This window comes from Sinohyriopsis cumingii, chromosome 13 (assembly GCF_028554795.1).
Source record: "Sinohyriopsis cumingii isolate HCF-2022 chromosome 13, ASM2855479v2, whole genome shotgun sequence".
In the NCBI taxonomy this organism is placed as follows: domain Eukaryota; kingdom Metazoa; phylum Mollusca; class Bivalvia; order Unionida; family Unionidae; genus Sinohyriopsis; species Sinohyriopsis cumingii.
This window is the reverse complement of record NC_142973.1, coordinates 54890606-54906182: the sequence shown is the minus strand read 5'-3', so window position 1 is coordinate 54906182 and position 15577 is coordinate 54890606. Positions and strand designations below refer to the sequence as shown.

General features: G+C 35.9%; 1 protein-coding gene across 1 annotated transcript; it reads right to left on the bottom strand.

Annotated features, from left to right (window-relative positions):
* Positions 1-6269: 6269 nt before the first annotated feature.
* On the bottom strand, positions 6270-8404 carry LOC149785595 (neuronal acetylcholine receptor subunit alpha-6-like). The gene has a single exon (XM_089931213.1). The coding sequence runs from the start codon at positions 7839-7841 to the stop codon at positions 6585-6587; it is 1257 nt and encodes a 418-aa protein (XP_089787339.1). The 5' UTR covers positions 7842-8404; the 3' UTR covers positions 6270-6584.
* Between the last annotated feature and the right edge of the window lie 7173 nt (positions 8405-15577).

The following is a 15577-nucleotide window of genomic DNA, read 5'->3' as shown; positions in this document are numbered from 1 at the left end:
CTTAATTTATCACTATTCATTTTACAGCAACTGCGTGTTATGATCTTGAAAATAAGTGTTTCATTATGAGGACTTAATGCTATTATTCCAATTTTTCTGTGATAACTGTTATTTTTTTTATTTTTTTTTATTTTTTTTTTGTCACTTATCTTCTCGTGTGTTCTATTTCACACCAAAGCCTATTTACTAACTAATAGAATTATACTGGATTCTTTTAAAAATGAGGTCCGCCGGTCGCAACGAGATCTATTATACATTTGTGAGTCTCTGTCGTGAAAGTTATTGAACCTAACTGATAATTCTACCTAGAGAATACTTAACTATAATTATCAAAATTAAGATACAATGTGTTTTTAAATGTATTTTGTGTTTATCGTTGGTCAAACAACGCCAGCGAGCTTGTTTTATGTAATTAGCTGTTTCTAAACCATTTTATTTAACACACGCTAATTTGATCGGTTCTCATATTGGTATCTAAACATAAATTAATTGGATTGGTGAGTTGATCTTCAATAAGTTCTTGCACTCTTATATTCTGAAATTCAATTTAGGTTTTCCTTGTTGATTTGAAAATTGAACTTTTTAACTACAAAATCTTGAGTTATAATCACTGATAGCAACACTTCTAGAATACATCTCGTGTTGTGGGTATAATAATAGTGTAATGGACCATACATACATATGAAGTACTTCTATGTTTCCCCTGGACCCGATGTATTTAAATAAATAGCTGTACAAAAATCGAGACATTAAAATTCCAAAGTTACCGTACTACAAACAATATCAAAGAGCTCTCCATAATCATCATTTGTTCATCAAGTCCCTACAGCTGCAGGAACTACGTTGTTTTTTTTTTTTTTAAATTTGACTTGGCCAGTCGATGTTTCTACAAACTGACCCACAATAGGTCAGTTTCGGCAACAGCAATATTAGGACAGTTTACAACTCTTACATCTCTGAGTAGTAATATGTGGCACTTTGGGCCAATATGGACTGCCACTTTAAACAGGGTCAACACTTTATTGGCCTGAAACGAGAATTTAACATGTGTGTGTGTGGGTGGGGGGGGGGCACTATAGGTCCAAATGAGAATTTAAGATTAAGGGTGAATGGTACCATTGATAGAACTGTTTACATACATCGGGTAAAGGTTATAGGTCCGGCGTGAATTTAACATGTAGTGGTGGTGGTGGGTTGGTTTGGAATATAAACTAAAATGTGAATTTATCATTTAGGGTAAATTATGGCATTCTCAGAATTGGGTGACCTATATTGGATGAAAGTACTGTAGGCCCAAATATGAATTTAACATGAAAATGTCTCTATAGACCCATACTGGAATTAAATATCGAGAAAGATCATAGGTCCGAAGTGGAATTTAACATAGGTAAGGAAGATATGCCCGAACGGGAATTTTATATTGTATGTTAAATTAGTTACTTACTATCAACACATCACTGTTTGGCTACTATCTAAGATACGCTATAATATCAAACTCCCAGTTGTTCTTTACTATACAACACATCCGTTTCATTACTATCCAACACACACACACACACCCTGTTTCATTACTATCTAACACACCCCGTAATATCTAAGTTGCTGATTACTATTCAACACGCCGCTGGAGTGATAAAGACCACCTACAGTTACAAACCAACCAAAAAGATACAAATGCTTTATACTCTCTATACTTACAAACGCATATTATCTCGCAAGTGCGAGTAGGATACAAAGAAGCGGACGAAATACACAAAACACACAATCACACACAAACAAGGCAAAGGTAGGAACGTTTATAGACACTCTTTACTCACACCATCTTTGTAGCATACACAAACCAATGTAGCATACACAAACCAAATCATAGGAAGTAGTGTTTATATACACACTAAACCTACACAAGCAAGACAAGGGTAAGATCTTTTATAGACTTACTATACCCATTCAAACAAAAGGTTTAGACACTTCGATTTTTGTGGAAGACAAATACATATACAAAAAATATAAGCAAACGAAATTTGGAAATGATAGACGGTTGACAATATTGTAATAAAGTTAGACTAGATTTTCAAATAGTTTAGTACAGTGTCACTTTACCATAGATGTACACTACGTATCTGAGATAAAAAGAATCAAATAACCATACTGTTCACAAAACGATTGTTTTATATTGATCTTTGTCCGTATTCCTGGCTTATTATGACCTACCACGAAAATAGTGCAGAGAAATGTAGCGAAAACTTACCGATTTACCTCAACACTTAATATTCTTTCACAATAATAAAGACATAAATTAATTAAAACACATTTAAATTCTAATGTGAACAGTGGTTGAAATTAAGTCTACATCAAACAGACCGTTTCGTACCCAATGTCCTAGCTCCATTACGTACTAAAGCAAACAGTGATTGAAATTAAGCGTCTCACCATCATGTCTTCCTTTGCTGCTGTAAACTTAGTGCACAAAATAAAATATTGTGGAATAGATGCAGTCATATAAAAGCATCGCCAGATTTAAGATATGTCATGTTGCGGCGCATGCGTCGAGATTACATGCAATGATAGAATTCCCTTCTTTGAAATGACTCCAACTTAAGCAAAGCGTGGAACGCAAATGGATTGGCCTGTTTTGGCCAATTTCTTTCCCGCAATTTAAGACACAAGCTTGAGATTTCTTGTATTATACCATTCTTCTGTGCTGGACTTTAGCAAAGAGTAAAAGAAGAGAAACTCCGAATCTAGGAATTATTCTTTTCACATATCGCAGCATTGCATTTGATCTTTTTTTTTTACATCCTTTCTCCCCTTTCTGTGGTCAAACTAGAGTTGTGTTCATACATTTATTAATGTGTTGATTATGTTTTCGTTCTTTCTTTAAAGAAAAGGCTGATGCCTTGGAACATTCTCGAGTGATCAGATACTGGTCATATTCATCCAAAAGGTCTTCTATCAGCTTCGTGGAATCGTTCATCGTCTGACCGTCCACTGCCAAAGTAATACAGAAGAGCACCAGAACTTTGATCACATCGTGGCTAATACACTAGCAATATATAAAAGTAACAGGAAATCGCAGGTTCACGATTCTCATTGTCTGTATAGTTTATTAAATTTCTAGAACTAGGAATTATTTTGAACACAGCCATTGGAACATTTCGAAAGTAATTATTTAACTACAGCATAGGAATTATTGACCTTTAAGCTAAATGTACTTCTTTTTCTAATAAATTATGTCATATATATTTGTGACAAATATTGCTTAATATAAATATAACAAAATTAAATTCAATCTCTGGTATCTTGTTTCTCAAAAACGAAATCAAAGTTTGACTCAAGTCCATCTGTTATAGACAGATTGGTCGATTAATTTGTTTTACTCTCCGTCACTTATTTGACGTATAGTCAATCCGTGACACAAAACGATCCCAACTCTGCTATAAACACATAATTCTCTGCAAAAAAAAAAGACCTGAGCCGGAGTTTGGAATGACGTTACGATCATAGCCGATTGCTATCGGTGGTCTTCTCTTTCATGTGTGATCATGTGTATATTATGATACGAGATAACATCGATAATCTATAATGCTCACTGTTAGCGCAAAACTGGAAGACTAAATTTGAATGGATCAATCGAGACAAATTAAACAATTCCGCATATTTAATTGGTTAAGGTCGATACATTTGTATTATTTAACCACTTGGTCTTTCACATTCAATGGCAGCGTTTTCTATCATTTTGTGTTGAATCATAAAGCTTTCTTGTTTCGTGTGTTTGAAAAGCAAATATGTACCACATACAAGTGATATTATTAGTGTAATTTGTTTTCCCCTAGTACAATTAATAATAAAGATCCCCAATTTAATCTCATGTCTTAAGGTTCGAATAAGGATACGGTACGGTAATAAACAGAACAGAACAAAAAGGTAATATACCGCAAAGAACAGAAAGGTAACAAACAGAACAGAATAGGAAGGTAATAAACAAAACAGAACAGTAAGGTAACAAACAGAAGATAATTTTATTGATATATAATTCATATACCATGGGCTGTTGCATGCACGCAGGATTAAATTAATGAATGAATGATGGCGATATAAACGTGTGCACATAAATCACCAGAGAGAGAGAGAGAGAGAGAGAGAACTAGACAGCGAGGGAAGCTACTCTAAGATGGAATGCTAAATTTATCACACTGGCATTTTATAGTTAATTAATTTTCATTTATGAGTAATTGAAGTAGTTTGTATATGCTTAGTTTATGTCAATAATAAAGATCAATATACGATTTTTAAAGTTTGAGGTATAGAGGACCTCAGAATTTGGAGAGGTCTGGTATTACCCTAATTCATTCCATATATCTTACTTGTTATCGCTTTGTGACCAACGTCTAAGAAGCACATTCATTCTGACTGGAGTTCAGCAGTTGCGTTCTGAGCAGCCTTGTTCAATGGACATTACGAGAAAGCTATTCGCTGCATCGGGATATGGAATATGGATGCCGATCATTTGAATTTCGTCTTTTATTGTACAATTATTTCGTTACACGTCATTTAACGGGTGTCCGAGTACGCTGGTTCCACATTCAGTGCATGTCATTCATACAGCGTAATGATATATTTCGTCCCTTTTTTATGTCAGTGTTTGGCTACTCTTATACTTTTTTATTATTTCAAAGTTCCTGTAATTAATGATATAATTCCATTTATTTTTGTATCTAAATAATTTTGGTACTGTTGATTTTGCACCCTTACAGTCATTTGTCAACTTCTTGTTGATAAATAATTTTTAACTGGCATTACTTTCTCTGGAGCTAATAATAAATCCTTGAAATAGCCATGTAAGTGTCACAAAATCACCAAATTCACTTATTACACGGAGACTTCTATCATCTGCTTCATGAAAATCGCACTCTCGTCTCCCTAATACATTAATTTATCATAATTTTCCCATTAAACATTTTATCCACATGTGTTTGCGCAATGCCCATTCTACAAAGTTTGTCGCCACCCAGATCTATACTGAACGAGTTTCACCATGACCTTTCGTAATCGGCATTATTCCTTATGTTATCTTCTTTAAGTAGCATTCGTGCTTTGGCGTATCTTTACGGTATGCTGCTATTTGCTCCATGTATTGCGCACTCAATCATCAAAGTTGTCTATAAAGATGAATATCCTTGTAAGTCTCATTACGTCTTTTTATTGATTTCAAATACATATTGTTTTCATCATCACTAGTGGATTTACATTTATCTGTCTTATTTCTTCGTACAATCAGTCTTACCCATATCATTGTCAAATGTTAGAATACAAGCCGTTCTTTTATAAACTACTGGTGCATATCTCTTGTGCATTGATGAGCAGAACCCTGATGTAACGGGTTTGGCTATTTTTAGTATCCTAGATGTTACATCACCATACATGATGTGTTATGAAAGAACAGCGTAAATTTGTTTAGACACTTGTGCCTATGTTGCATTTGTACCGAAGGAACGCCTTTTCCCTGGTACGATGATCCTCTTAAAATCTCTATAAATAACAAGCATAATTATGAATTTGTGTTGGTATTTTTGCATATTTTACAGTTAAGAAAAATTTCAAAGTGGGTTCATGCTCTCATATGTATACTACTTTTGTTCAGGAGTTTATGAGAAGAGGCCGCTCTCGTAACGGTTGCCTTATTTAATATTTAAAATGCAACATTTTATACAAATTTTAAAGGTAATTTCAGATTATCATATGCAACCTAAGCCGATATATTTTGTCGGAATGTAACTTGAATTTAATTTGCTTCAAAACTGTAATGTTTATGTAGTATCTGAAAAAGACACATCCGAAGTAATTCAAATCCTGAACTGGTTCAATAATTTCATTTTAGGATTATTTTTTTCTCATAAAAATAATGATTTACAAATATTCGAAAATCTTATTTCATAAACATCCCTTATTCTAAATTATGAATATCAGTACTTATGGTGCGTGCTCGAGCACGCGCGCGTGTGCGTGAGAGAGAGAGAGAGAGAGAGAGAGAGACAGAGAGACTGAGACAGGTGACGTCTCGACTTCATCATTGAAGAGGAATTTCTCACACACGCCAACAAAGTAAAAATAGGATATACTATGTTTGCTGTATTTCGAAATAACGAATTAGTTGGAAGGAAGTAGAAATCTAAGTGAAGGAACCGATAGAAAACCTCAGAAAGTATTGGTATATATAACCGCATACATTGAATTAATTTGAAGAAGAAAAAAAAAAGAGGCTTTCTGGCTAATAAACTTTGCAGGTTATTAATGTGCATACTTTTTATTTCTTCGTTTGTATTTTAAACAAATTCCATTTTTGTCCCAACAGAGGTCATGATTTACATCCAAAAATGGAAAACGGATCTTCAGACTGATACATTTCGCTAAACATCATAAAGGTTCATAATGAGAAAGATTAGAAAACCAGGATTTTGCTTCATCTGGCATAAGTGTAATCATCGTCATTTATTTTAAGTCTAATAACATTCATTATATCCTTTAACCAGCGTGCTAACAAACAGAGGAAAAGGTAATTTCAGCCTTTTTCTGTTAATTATATTTTAGTAGGCTGATATAATTACAATAAACGTAGTAGATGATATAAATAAACATAGTAAAGAAAAGACACACATCACTTTGTCCACCATTCGACTGATGCCCTTCCAATCCACGGCAGCGACTAACTCCTCATTAGAAGTCAACATCTGGTTAGATTCTTTCTTCAGCTTGAAGGACACGTTCTCCTTCTCAGTGCTAAAAGTCTCATTTATAGGATCTGGAAGATCTGGTCGAACAGCATTTCGGGATGGCGCACTCATGCAGTTCAACTTCCGGGCGATAGCAGCCAAGAGTCGAGGGACAGGCTTGGATTTCGGGTTGTGGTAAAGTCGAAGATTCAGTATCGTCATGATGCAAATAAAGGTGCTGAGAGATAGATTTACCAGCAGAAAATAGCAAATCAGAGACATAGGCCTTGATGTCTTTGGCAAATTGTCTCCAACAAGTGTTAGAAAAACGGCGATGGCCAGCAAAATTGTTATGGAGAATGAAATCCTCTCTCCAGATTCAGCAGGCAGAATGAAGACCAGTATATTCAGAAATCCCATGAAAATAAATGGAAGAATGACGTTTACGAGAAAGAATGTGGGTCTCCTTTTTATTTTGATATTGAACTCAATTAATGAAAAAATATCAGTTTCATCAACTGCAACAGACGTTGATATAACTTCCCACTCACCGTTTTCAGAGAAAAACGATTTCAAAATAGTATCACTGCTTGAAAGTATCCTTATCTCATTCGGTAGTGATCCCACAGGAAGCAACATCACCTTGCAAGATTGGGTATCGAAAGGATAAAAAGTTACATCAACACTGCACGTTGTCTTAAAGACATCGCCTGGACTGTAAACAGAAATACCATTAGCGTAATATCTTACTGTCATCCAGTCTCCGCCAATAGGTTCAATTCTGTCAAATGAGTTACCGACTACCAACTTTGGGGTCCATAAATTTGTCACTGGAATTGTTGTAGTGTACAAGCCATTATAGCTTAAGGGATTCCACATCATGCGTGGTTCCACCCATCTGACATAGATTATAGCAACAACAGAGAACTTTTCAAGCACTTCATCAAATTCCTGAATGGCAACTAGATCCATGGAAATATTCAGACTGACTGGTTGTGACTGATCATCTATTGGCCGAACCAGTTTGTCATATCCCTTCAAAAGGTCTTCTATCAGCTTCGTAGAATCGTTTATGGTCTGACCGTACACTGCTAAGGTAATACAGAATGGAACGAGAACTTTGGTGAACATTTTCGTTTCTGCCTAAAGGATATGTAAATATTTCGTTTGTCAGTAATAGATAATATCTGGCAGAAAATTAACAAGAAATCGATATTTCACGATTCCCAGTATCCACTTTGATCCATTATGTTTCTTGAGAGAGTAATTTTGTCATTTAAAACAGTTATTGCAACAAATTCCAGAGGATTATCTATCAGGCCTTATGGTCCACAAATTAACGACTATTCACCTGGTGTCGCTTCTCTTCTAATACATTAGAGGATTCATATTTATCACAATAAAACATAACGCAAAATTAAGAAGATTCATTTCGATTCGTAATCTTTTGCATATTATTATCCTCGAAATCAAAACCAACGCTTGAATCCAATGTTAGAAAGTTATATATCTATATATATATTTGAGGCGATTAAAATGAATCATACTCGATGTCAAAGTCTATGTAATGTAATATCCGAATGGTTTAGCAGTTCTTATAGCTTCTACAAAAGTTGTTGAGAAGAAAATTAAATTGTTTCTATATTTCGAATGACCATCGCAATGTATTACTCATCCTCACGACACAAACAACAACCTGCTCTGACAGCCGACATTCGGTTTCCTTGAAGTAGAAGATCTGATTGATAACTTGAACAGGGTTGCAAATATAGTTCACCGTTGCGGCAGCTTTGTGAGTTTAATTATCAGCTGGTCATTGGTGACAAATAATGCAATGACGTACATATTGAATCGATAGAGCCAATAAAGTGTCGAAACTGATTACACGATACTACACGTATAACGTACCATAACAGTTTTTTTGTACGGCTTAGTAGAAAGCCATGCTGTAAGATTGGGCTTTACAATATACAAAGAAATCACCATAAATCAGTCCGTAACCTACATCATACATTCTAAATGAAAAGAGACCATATATTTGTTATAAAGAAGCGACCAAGCGAAGCAGCTCGTCACTCGAAAATTTAGGATGAAAGAAAATATTCTCTTTCAACTTGGTTATATTTACACTCTAGTACATGATCGTGTATCACCCCTATCTACGTCGTTAGCCCCCCCCCCCCCCAATAGATTTAAAAGAATATTCGGGGCCCCGAGTGACCGAGTGGTCTAAAGCGCTCACAGTTCCGGATCACTGCCATCTCACTCTGTCTGCGTGGGTTTGAGTCCAAGGCTCGGCTAGCGTGGGTACGTGGGAAAGCCTGCCAGTAGCTTCTCGTGGGTCGGTGGTTCTTCCCTGGGTTTTCCAAGGTTCTTCCTCCACCAGTTATACTGGCAGCCATGTATAGCCTATCCTGTGCTGAAAAATGGCGTTAAACCCTAGAACAACAACAACAAAGAATATTCAAACAACAAAGGCATATATAATAATAAAATTCGCATCTACTGTATATATATATATATATATATATATATATATATATATATATATATATATACAGAATACAGAATAAGAGAGAGAGAGAGAGTGAGAGACCCACATATATGGGGGTCCCATTTGACATACCCATTTGCATTAATACATATATACGTATATGCACTCATACATCGCAATGGCGAACAAACACATAAGCAATTCCCCAAGGTGACGTGATGGAAGCTACCGATTGATACAAAAATACGGAACATTTAGATGTCAATATGGCGCGCGCGCGCACACACACACACACACACTGGCGAGCGCGCATAGCACGTGCATGTCATTTTTGGGACACGAGGAAGTGATAAATATATCCCAATTAGGCGTGGCACTTTTATAGACCTTCGGCATAATGCTCAGGAAGAAAAATTGTTGTGACGATCGTTCATAAATGAAGTTTATTTTGTGTGATAGTCCACAACAGTGTAGCAAAATATGTAAAAGATGTCTTCTACAGTGTTATACTGATTTCAGGCAGATGATGATTGGAGTTCGAAATAAACCGTAAGTTGTGTAACAGGCTATTGGAAGGTGGAATTAGGAGATCATTGATACATTATACAAAGGTTGAAACGTCAAAAAAAAAACAAAAAAAAAAACACAAGGTGATTTACTCTATAATTAACATTAACAAACGATGGCGATGATAATTAGTCTTTTCTTGCAATAATTCTAGCCGCTGTTTTTTTTTTGTAGTTTAAGTTTAATTTTATACATATTTAGTAGCATTGTAATTCTACCAACTGGTGCTAACATAATCAAGCAATATAAATCTACTATGACACATTTTAGCATAGATTCTAGCACAAAGAAACACAGTCTGATTAATAAGGCTATTCTATTCAGACACATATAAAGAAAGAAATGTTCAATAAGAATATTCTAGTCTGACACATAACAAAGGAAAATTTGTTCAATAAGGCTGTTCTAGTCTGACACATAACAAAGAAAGTCTGTTCAAAAAGACTATTCTAGTCTGACACATAACAAATAAAGTCTGTTCAGTAAGGCTATTCTAGTCTGACACATAACAAAGAAAGTCTTTTCAATAAAGCTGTTCTGGTCTGACACATAGGAAAGAAAGTCTGTTCAATAAGGCTATTCTAGTCTGACACATAACAAAAGAAAGTTTGTTCAATGCGCCTATTCTAGTCTGACACATAACAAAGAAAGTCTATTCAATAAAGCTGTTCTAGTCTGAGACATAACAAAGAAAGTCTATTCAATAAAGCTGTTCTAGTCTGACACATAACAAAAGAAAGTCTGTTCAATAAGGCTATTCTAGTCTGACACATAACAAAATAATGTTTGTTCAATAAGACTATTCTAGTGTCACATAGCAAATAAAGTCTGTTCAATAAGGCTATTCTAGTCTGACACATAACAAAGGAACGTTTGTTCAATAAGGCTGTTCTAGTCTGACACATAACAAAGAAGGTCTGTTCAGAAAGGCTATTCTAGTCTGGCTCATAACAAAGAAAGTATGTTCAACAAGACTATTCTAGTCTGACACATAACAAAATAAAACTTGTTCAACAAGGCTAGTCTTGACTGACACATAAAAAAGAAAGTTTTTTCAACAAGGCTATTCTAGTCTGATACATAACACAAAGTCTGTTCATTAAGGCTATTCTAGTCTGACAGATAACAAAAGAAAGTCTGTTCAACAAGGCTATTCTAGTCTGACACATAACAAAAGAAAGATTGTTCAATAAGGCTAGTCTAGACTGACACATAACAAAGAAAGTCTGTTCAATAAGGCTTTCTTACTAGTATACTGTAGCACACATGTGCGTTATTTGATCTTCCCATAAAAATGACTGTCAGCGTGGTCGCCCTCACACAGAAGCGGGTGGGGGATATTCTCCCCTCTAAACATGTTTTGGCCTACATCCGTACAACCTAATAGCTAACCACTCCAAGCTTGCCCACCCCCCTGAAAAAATCTGCTGGCGCCACTGCCTGTCAAGAATCATGTCTAAAAAAATTTAATTTTCTATAATTCAACCGAGTTTCACTGAACAAGGATACTGAAAATCTCTAATATATTTTTGCCTTGATCCCATTGACATACGGTTATTTTTGTCTCTCTTTTATCGCATTTTGTTATTTGTTTTTGCATCTTCATCTTAGCGCCACGGTGTAACAGCCTCTAAGTCAGATTGTAAGTTTTATTGATGGGAAGGGATTGTATCATTGATTACATGCAAGACTGTGTCCTCTGCAACAAAAATAATCAGCCTTTGTGTTTGGCGAACGAAGCGGCAAGCAATTAAAGTAAAGAAAAAATGCAAAAAGTCAATACCAGAGATCAGAAAGGTTCTACCTTTTTACATACTATATAATATGTTTAAAACGTTTAGAATCAAATCATATTTTCCATTTTTCTGGTCTAGCAAATATTTTTATTCGTTTTACAATCAAAGGTTTGCTTGTGTATTGAACAGCAAATATTTAAATTTGATCATCTCCGAGTAATTATTGATTCTCAAAAATGTAAGACACTATAAGTCGACATTAATTACATTATCAACCAATCATTTTCTTATTATACTAACAACAGTTATCTCCGATTTTCTCAGGTGTTTACAATGGAAGTACAAGGCTACTATCCATTTAAATTTGGATTAGAATTACAAGGCTACCATCCATTTAAGTTGCGATTAGATTTACAAGGCTACCGTCCATTTAAAGTGGGATTAGAATTACAAGGCTACCATCCATTTAAATTGGGATTGGAATTACAAGGCTACCATCCATTTAAATTGGGATTGGAATTACCAGACTACCATCCATTTAAATTGGGATTGGAATTACAAGCCTACCATCCATTAAAATTGGGATTAGAATTACAAGGCTACCATCCATTTAAATTGCAATTAGAATTACAAGGTTACCATCCATTTAAATTGGAATTGGAATTACAAGGCTACCATCCATTTAAATTGGGATTGGAATTACCAGGCTACCATCCATTTAAATTGAGATTGGAATTACAAGGCTAAAATCCATTTAAATTGGGATTGGAATTACAAGGCTGCCATCCATTTATATTGGGATTAGAATTACAAGGCTACCATCCATTTAAATTGGGATTGGAATTACAAGGCTAGCATCCATTTAATACCCAAACTGATTGTTCCTAAACAAAATAATAAAGGTTGATCACGATAATATATACAAGTGGTATGCAATATTTAGTATGTCAGTAGAGACCATTGTGCGTATTTATCTACATTGTCAAATTGATTATAATTATAATTCCAGTATGGCAGTAGAGACCATTTTGTCTATATATTTACATTGTCAAATTGGTTATAATAATAGTTCCAGATCAGTTTTCAGGGCTCAGCACTGTTCCTCAACAAATGCAATGTCTGCTTTTAACTTTCGGTCTTTTTTCTTTCTGTTCTCTCCCTTTCAAGTCAGTTAGTGTTATACCATCCTGTTTTCCCCTTTAACAACCTCTAAAATGCCATTTCAGATTAAAAAATGAAAACCTTATTAGCACAAGATATATTGCATGTCACAATGCATGCATGTCAATGTGTACCAGTTTTGCTAATTCAATTCTCTTAATGTGACAATCTTAAAACTTTGTCCGTCTTTCAGCCGGTATGTATGTTTGTAGGTAGGTAGGTAGATAAGCACGTGGATAGGTATATATATATATATATATATATATATATATATATATATATATATATATATATATATATATATATATATATATAGATACATAGATAGATAGATAGATAGATAGATACATCTTGACAGTTTTGAATCTAGGTAACAATTGATTCTTTACTGGCATTTACTTCGCTATAATATCCAAATAAATGTACCTGATATTTATTTTTAGTCATGCAAAGCAAGCTTGTAATATAAAATTATTTCTTTCTGAACAGCAAGGATACCAAGTGACGGAAATATGGAAACACGAATACAATCATCGTTTGAACACTGATCCCGAGTTTAAACGAATCGTGAAAAGTTACAAGTTGGTGTATCCACTGAAACCGCGGGGCAGTTTGTAAGGAGGACGGACGAATGCCACATGTTTGCTGGACAACATTTGGCAACACAAAGGCTTGATCAAATGCAATGTCTTGCCTCTCACGGACTTGTACCTTCCAGTTTTACCTCACCATTGTCAACGAAAACTGATGTTTCCTTTGTGCAGTACTTGTGCTGAAACGTGTAATCAAGATCATCCTTGTCAGCACACCCAGGAAGAACGCACCTTGACGGGAACGTAGGTCAGCGTGGAATTGTTTAAAGCTCTGGACTTGTGATACCAATTTTTAGTAGTGTAAAAAATTTAGCACCTTCCCAAAACACGAAAATACCACAAGGATGACCAAACTCAGAAAGGCATTTTCGCCGACTTCGTGGATGCCTTTTTGAAACTGAAACAAGATGCTAGTGGCTTTCCTTCCTGGTGCCACACTCTCGAAGATCAAAATCAATTCAAAAAGAAAGACTGGGAGCAGGAAGGCATCACTTTAGACCACGTGGAGAAAAACGAAGAAGGCGATCGTTTGCCAAAGTGTTGTAATTGCTTGTGGAGTAAAATGGTACAACGACCTTGTTTCCCCAAGACGGAGTATTTTACAGAACCTTCCCTATTTCCAGATGATTCACGACAAAACCAAATACAAGGAACACGCGGATCTCGTTCGTGAGCTCTTGATCTTGGCAATTACGACGATGAACTCGACTTTGTAGAAGCCAACGAATTTGGAAATGTCATCTTTGCGGCTTACGTGACAGCCCAAGCTCGCTTAAAATTGTACGAAGCATTAGAACTGTTAGGAGATAGCGTCCCTGTACTTTGACACGCAAAGCTGCATCTACATTGATTGCCTAGGTCAACGGCACCTTGACATCAAAGAAGACAGTTCAGGAGCCTGGACAGACGAACACCCCGACAACAAGATTCTGTTTTGCTAGTGGCGGTCCTAAATATTACGGCTACGAATACCGGGACAAATAAGGAGATATGCACATCGAGTGTAAAGTGAGAGGATGGACTCTCAATTCTCGCACCAGTCGAGTGGTGAATTAAGAAGCCTTGCAGTCTGGACAGGATAGAATCTTTAAAGTGACCACATCCGAGCCACACAAGCTTGTACGTTTGCCCACACACCAAATTGTCAGTCACCATTTGGAAAAAAAAATGTATCAAATCGTGTACCAGAAGCGAGTGCAACTTCCCAACCACTTCAGTTTACCGTCCGGACACGTCGATATTGGTCACCATATAAAGAAGGGCAACGCTCAAGACCGATGGTTCATTGTAACTACGAAGGCTATGCGAGAAAGATGCATAATTTTAAACAGAGATCATTAAAGTTCAGGGATTCTCAAGTGGAATGCGATGCTGTGCCTCACGATGATATCAATACCGTACTTTGTGATCTCAGCGATGCATCATGTGAATTTTGATATGGCTACTACTACTACTACCGCTCCACCTACCATGGAAAGTGATTATGTGAGTTACAGAACACCTCATCACTTTACTGGTTTTCATTGTCATTGGCATCCTCTACGTGACACCACGTGCCTGAATACTGCGACTCTGAAAGTCGTTTTCAAACCTTCTAAGGAAAAGCTGGATTTATCTACTTGATTAACGGGTATTAATTAAAGTGCTTTAGTTGCGGTGTGTCACTTCACGAGTAGGATCAGAATGATGCGGCTTACCGGGAACATGCTCGATTTATAGGGACCCTAGTCATTGAAGTGGCATACCATGTCGTTTAAGATACCAGCATGGCTAGGAGATAAACGTCGGACAACACTGAGACAAGTATTTCAACCCCATTTGAAAATTAATATTCAAGGTTTTTTTTCAAACCAACTGCAAGAGAAGATCTACAAGGATGTTTGGCAAGGACATGGCAGGGTAACATCTCAATTGGTGACTGTAGAACTTTTGTGTCGAGAAATTCACAAGAGAAAAGTAAATAATATTTATAAAAAAAACTCGTCAGATTTCTCTGCATCAAGTCTGCGTTCATCCGAGTATTCCGCTTTGGACCGTTTACATTAGAAGATTTTATTGACATTCTTGACCGTTATCATGAATGGGAATGGTCATAAATTATTCACAAGGTCCATTAATTTCGCTCTAGGAGAACATTTAAAACAATACTGTGGTTCGCCTGTGGAGTTGAGAGAACTCATTTACCTAAAGCTGGTCAAAATACAAGTGAAACGCAAAGAAAAATTGCATCCGTCAGGTCACCGATGCTTAAACCATTTTACCTGAATAATATAAGAGGACTGATTCAGATGAAAGTGTTACAGTGGTCAGACATTG

Excerpts from the sequence above, each read along its gene's own strand:
- LOC149785595 (XM_089931213.1), bottom strand. The coding sequence starts at position 7,841 with ATGTTCACCAAAGTTCTCGTTCCATTCTGTATTACCTTAGCAGTGTAC.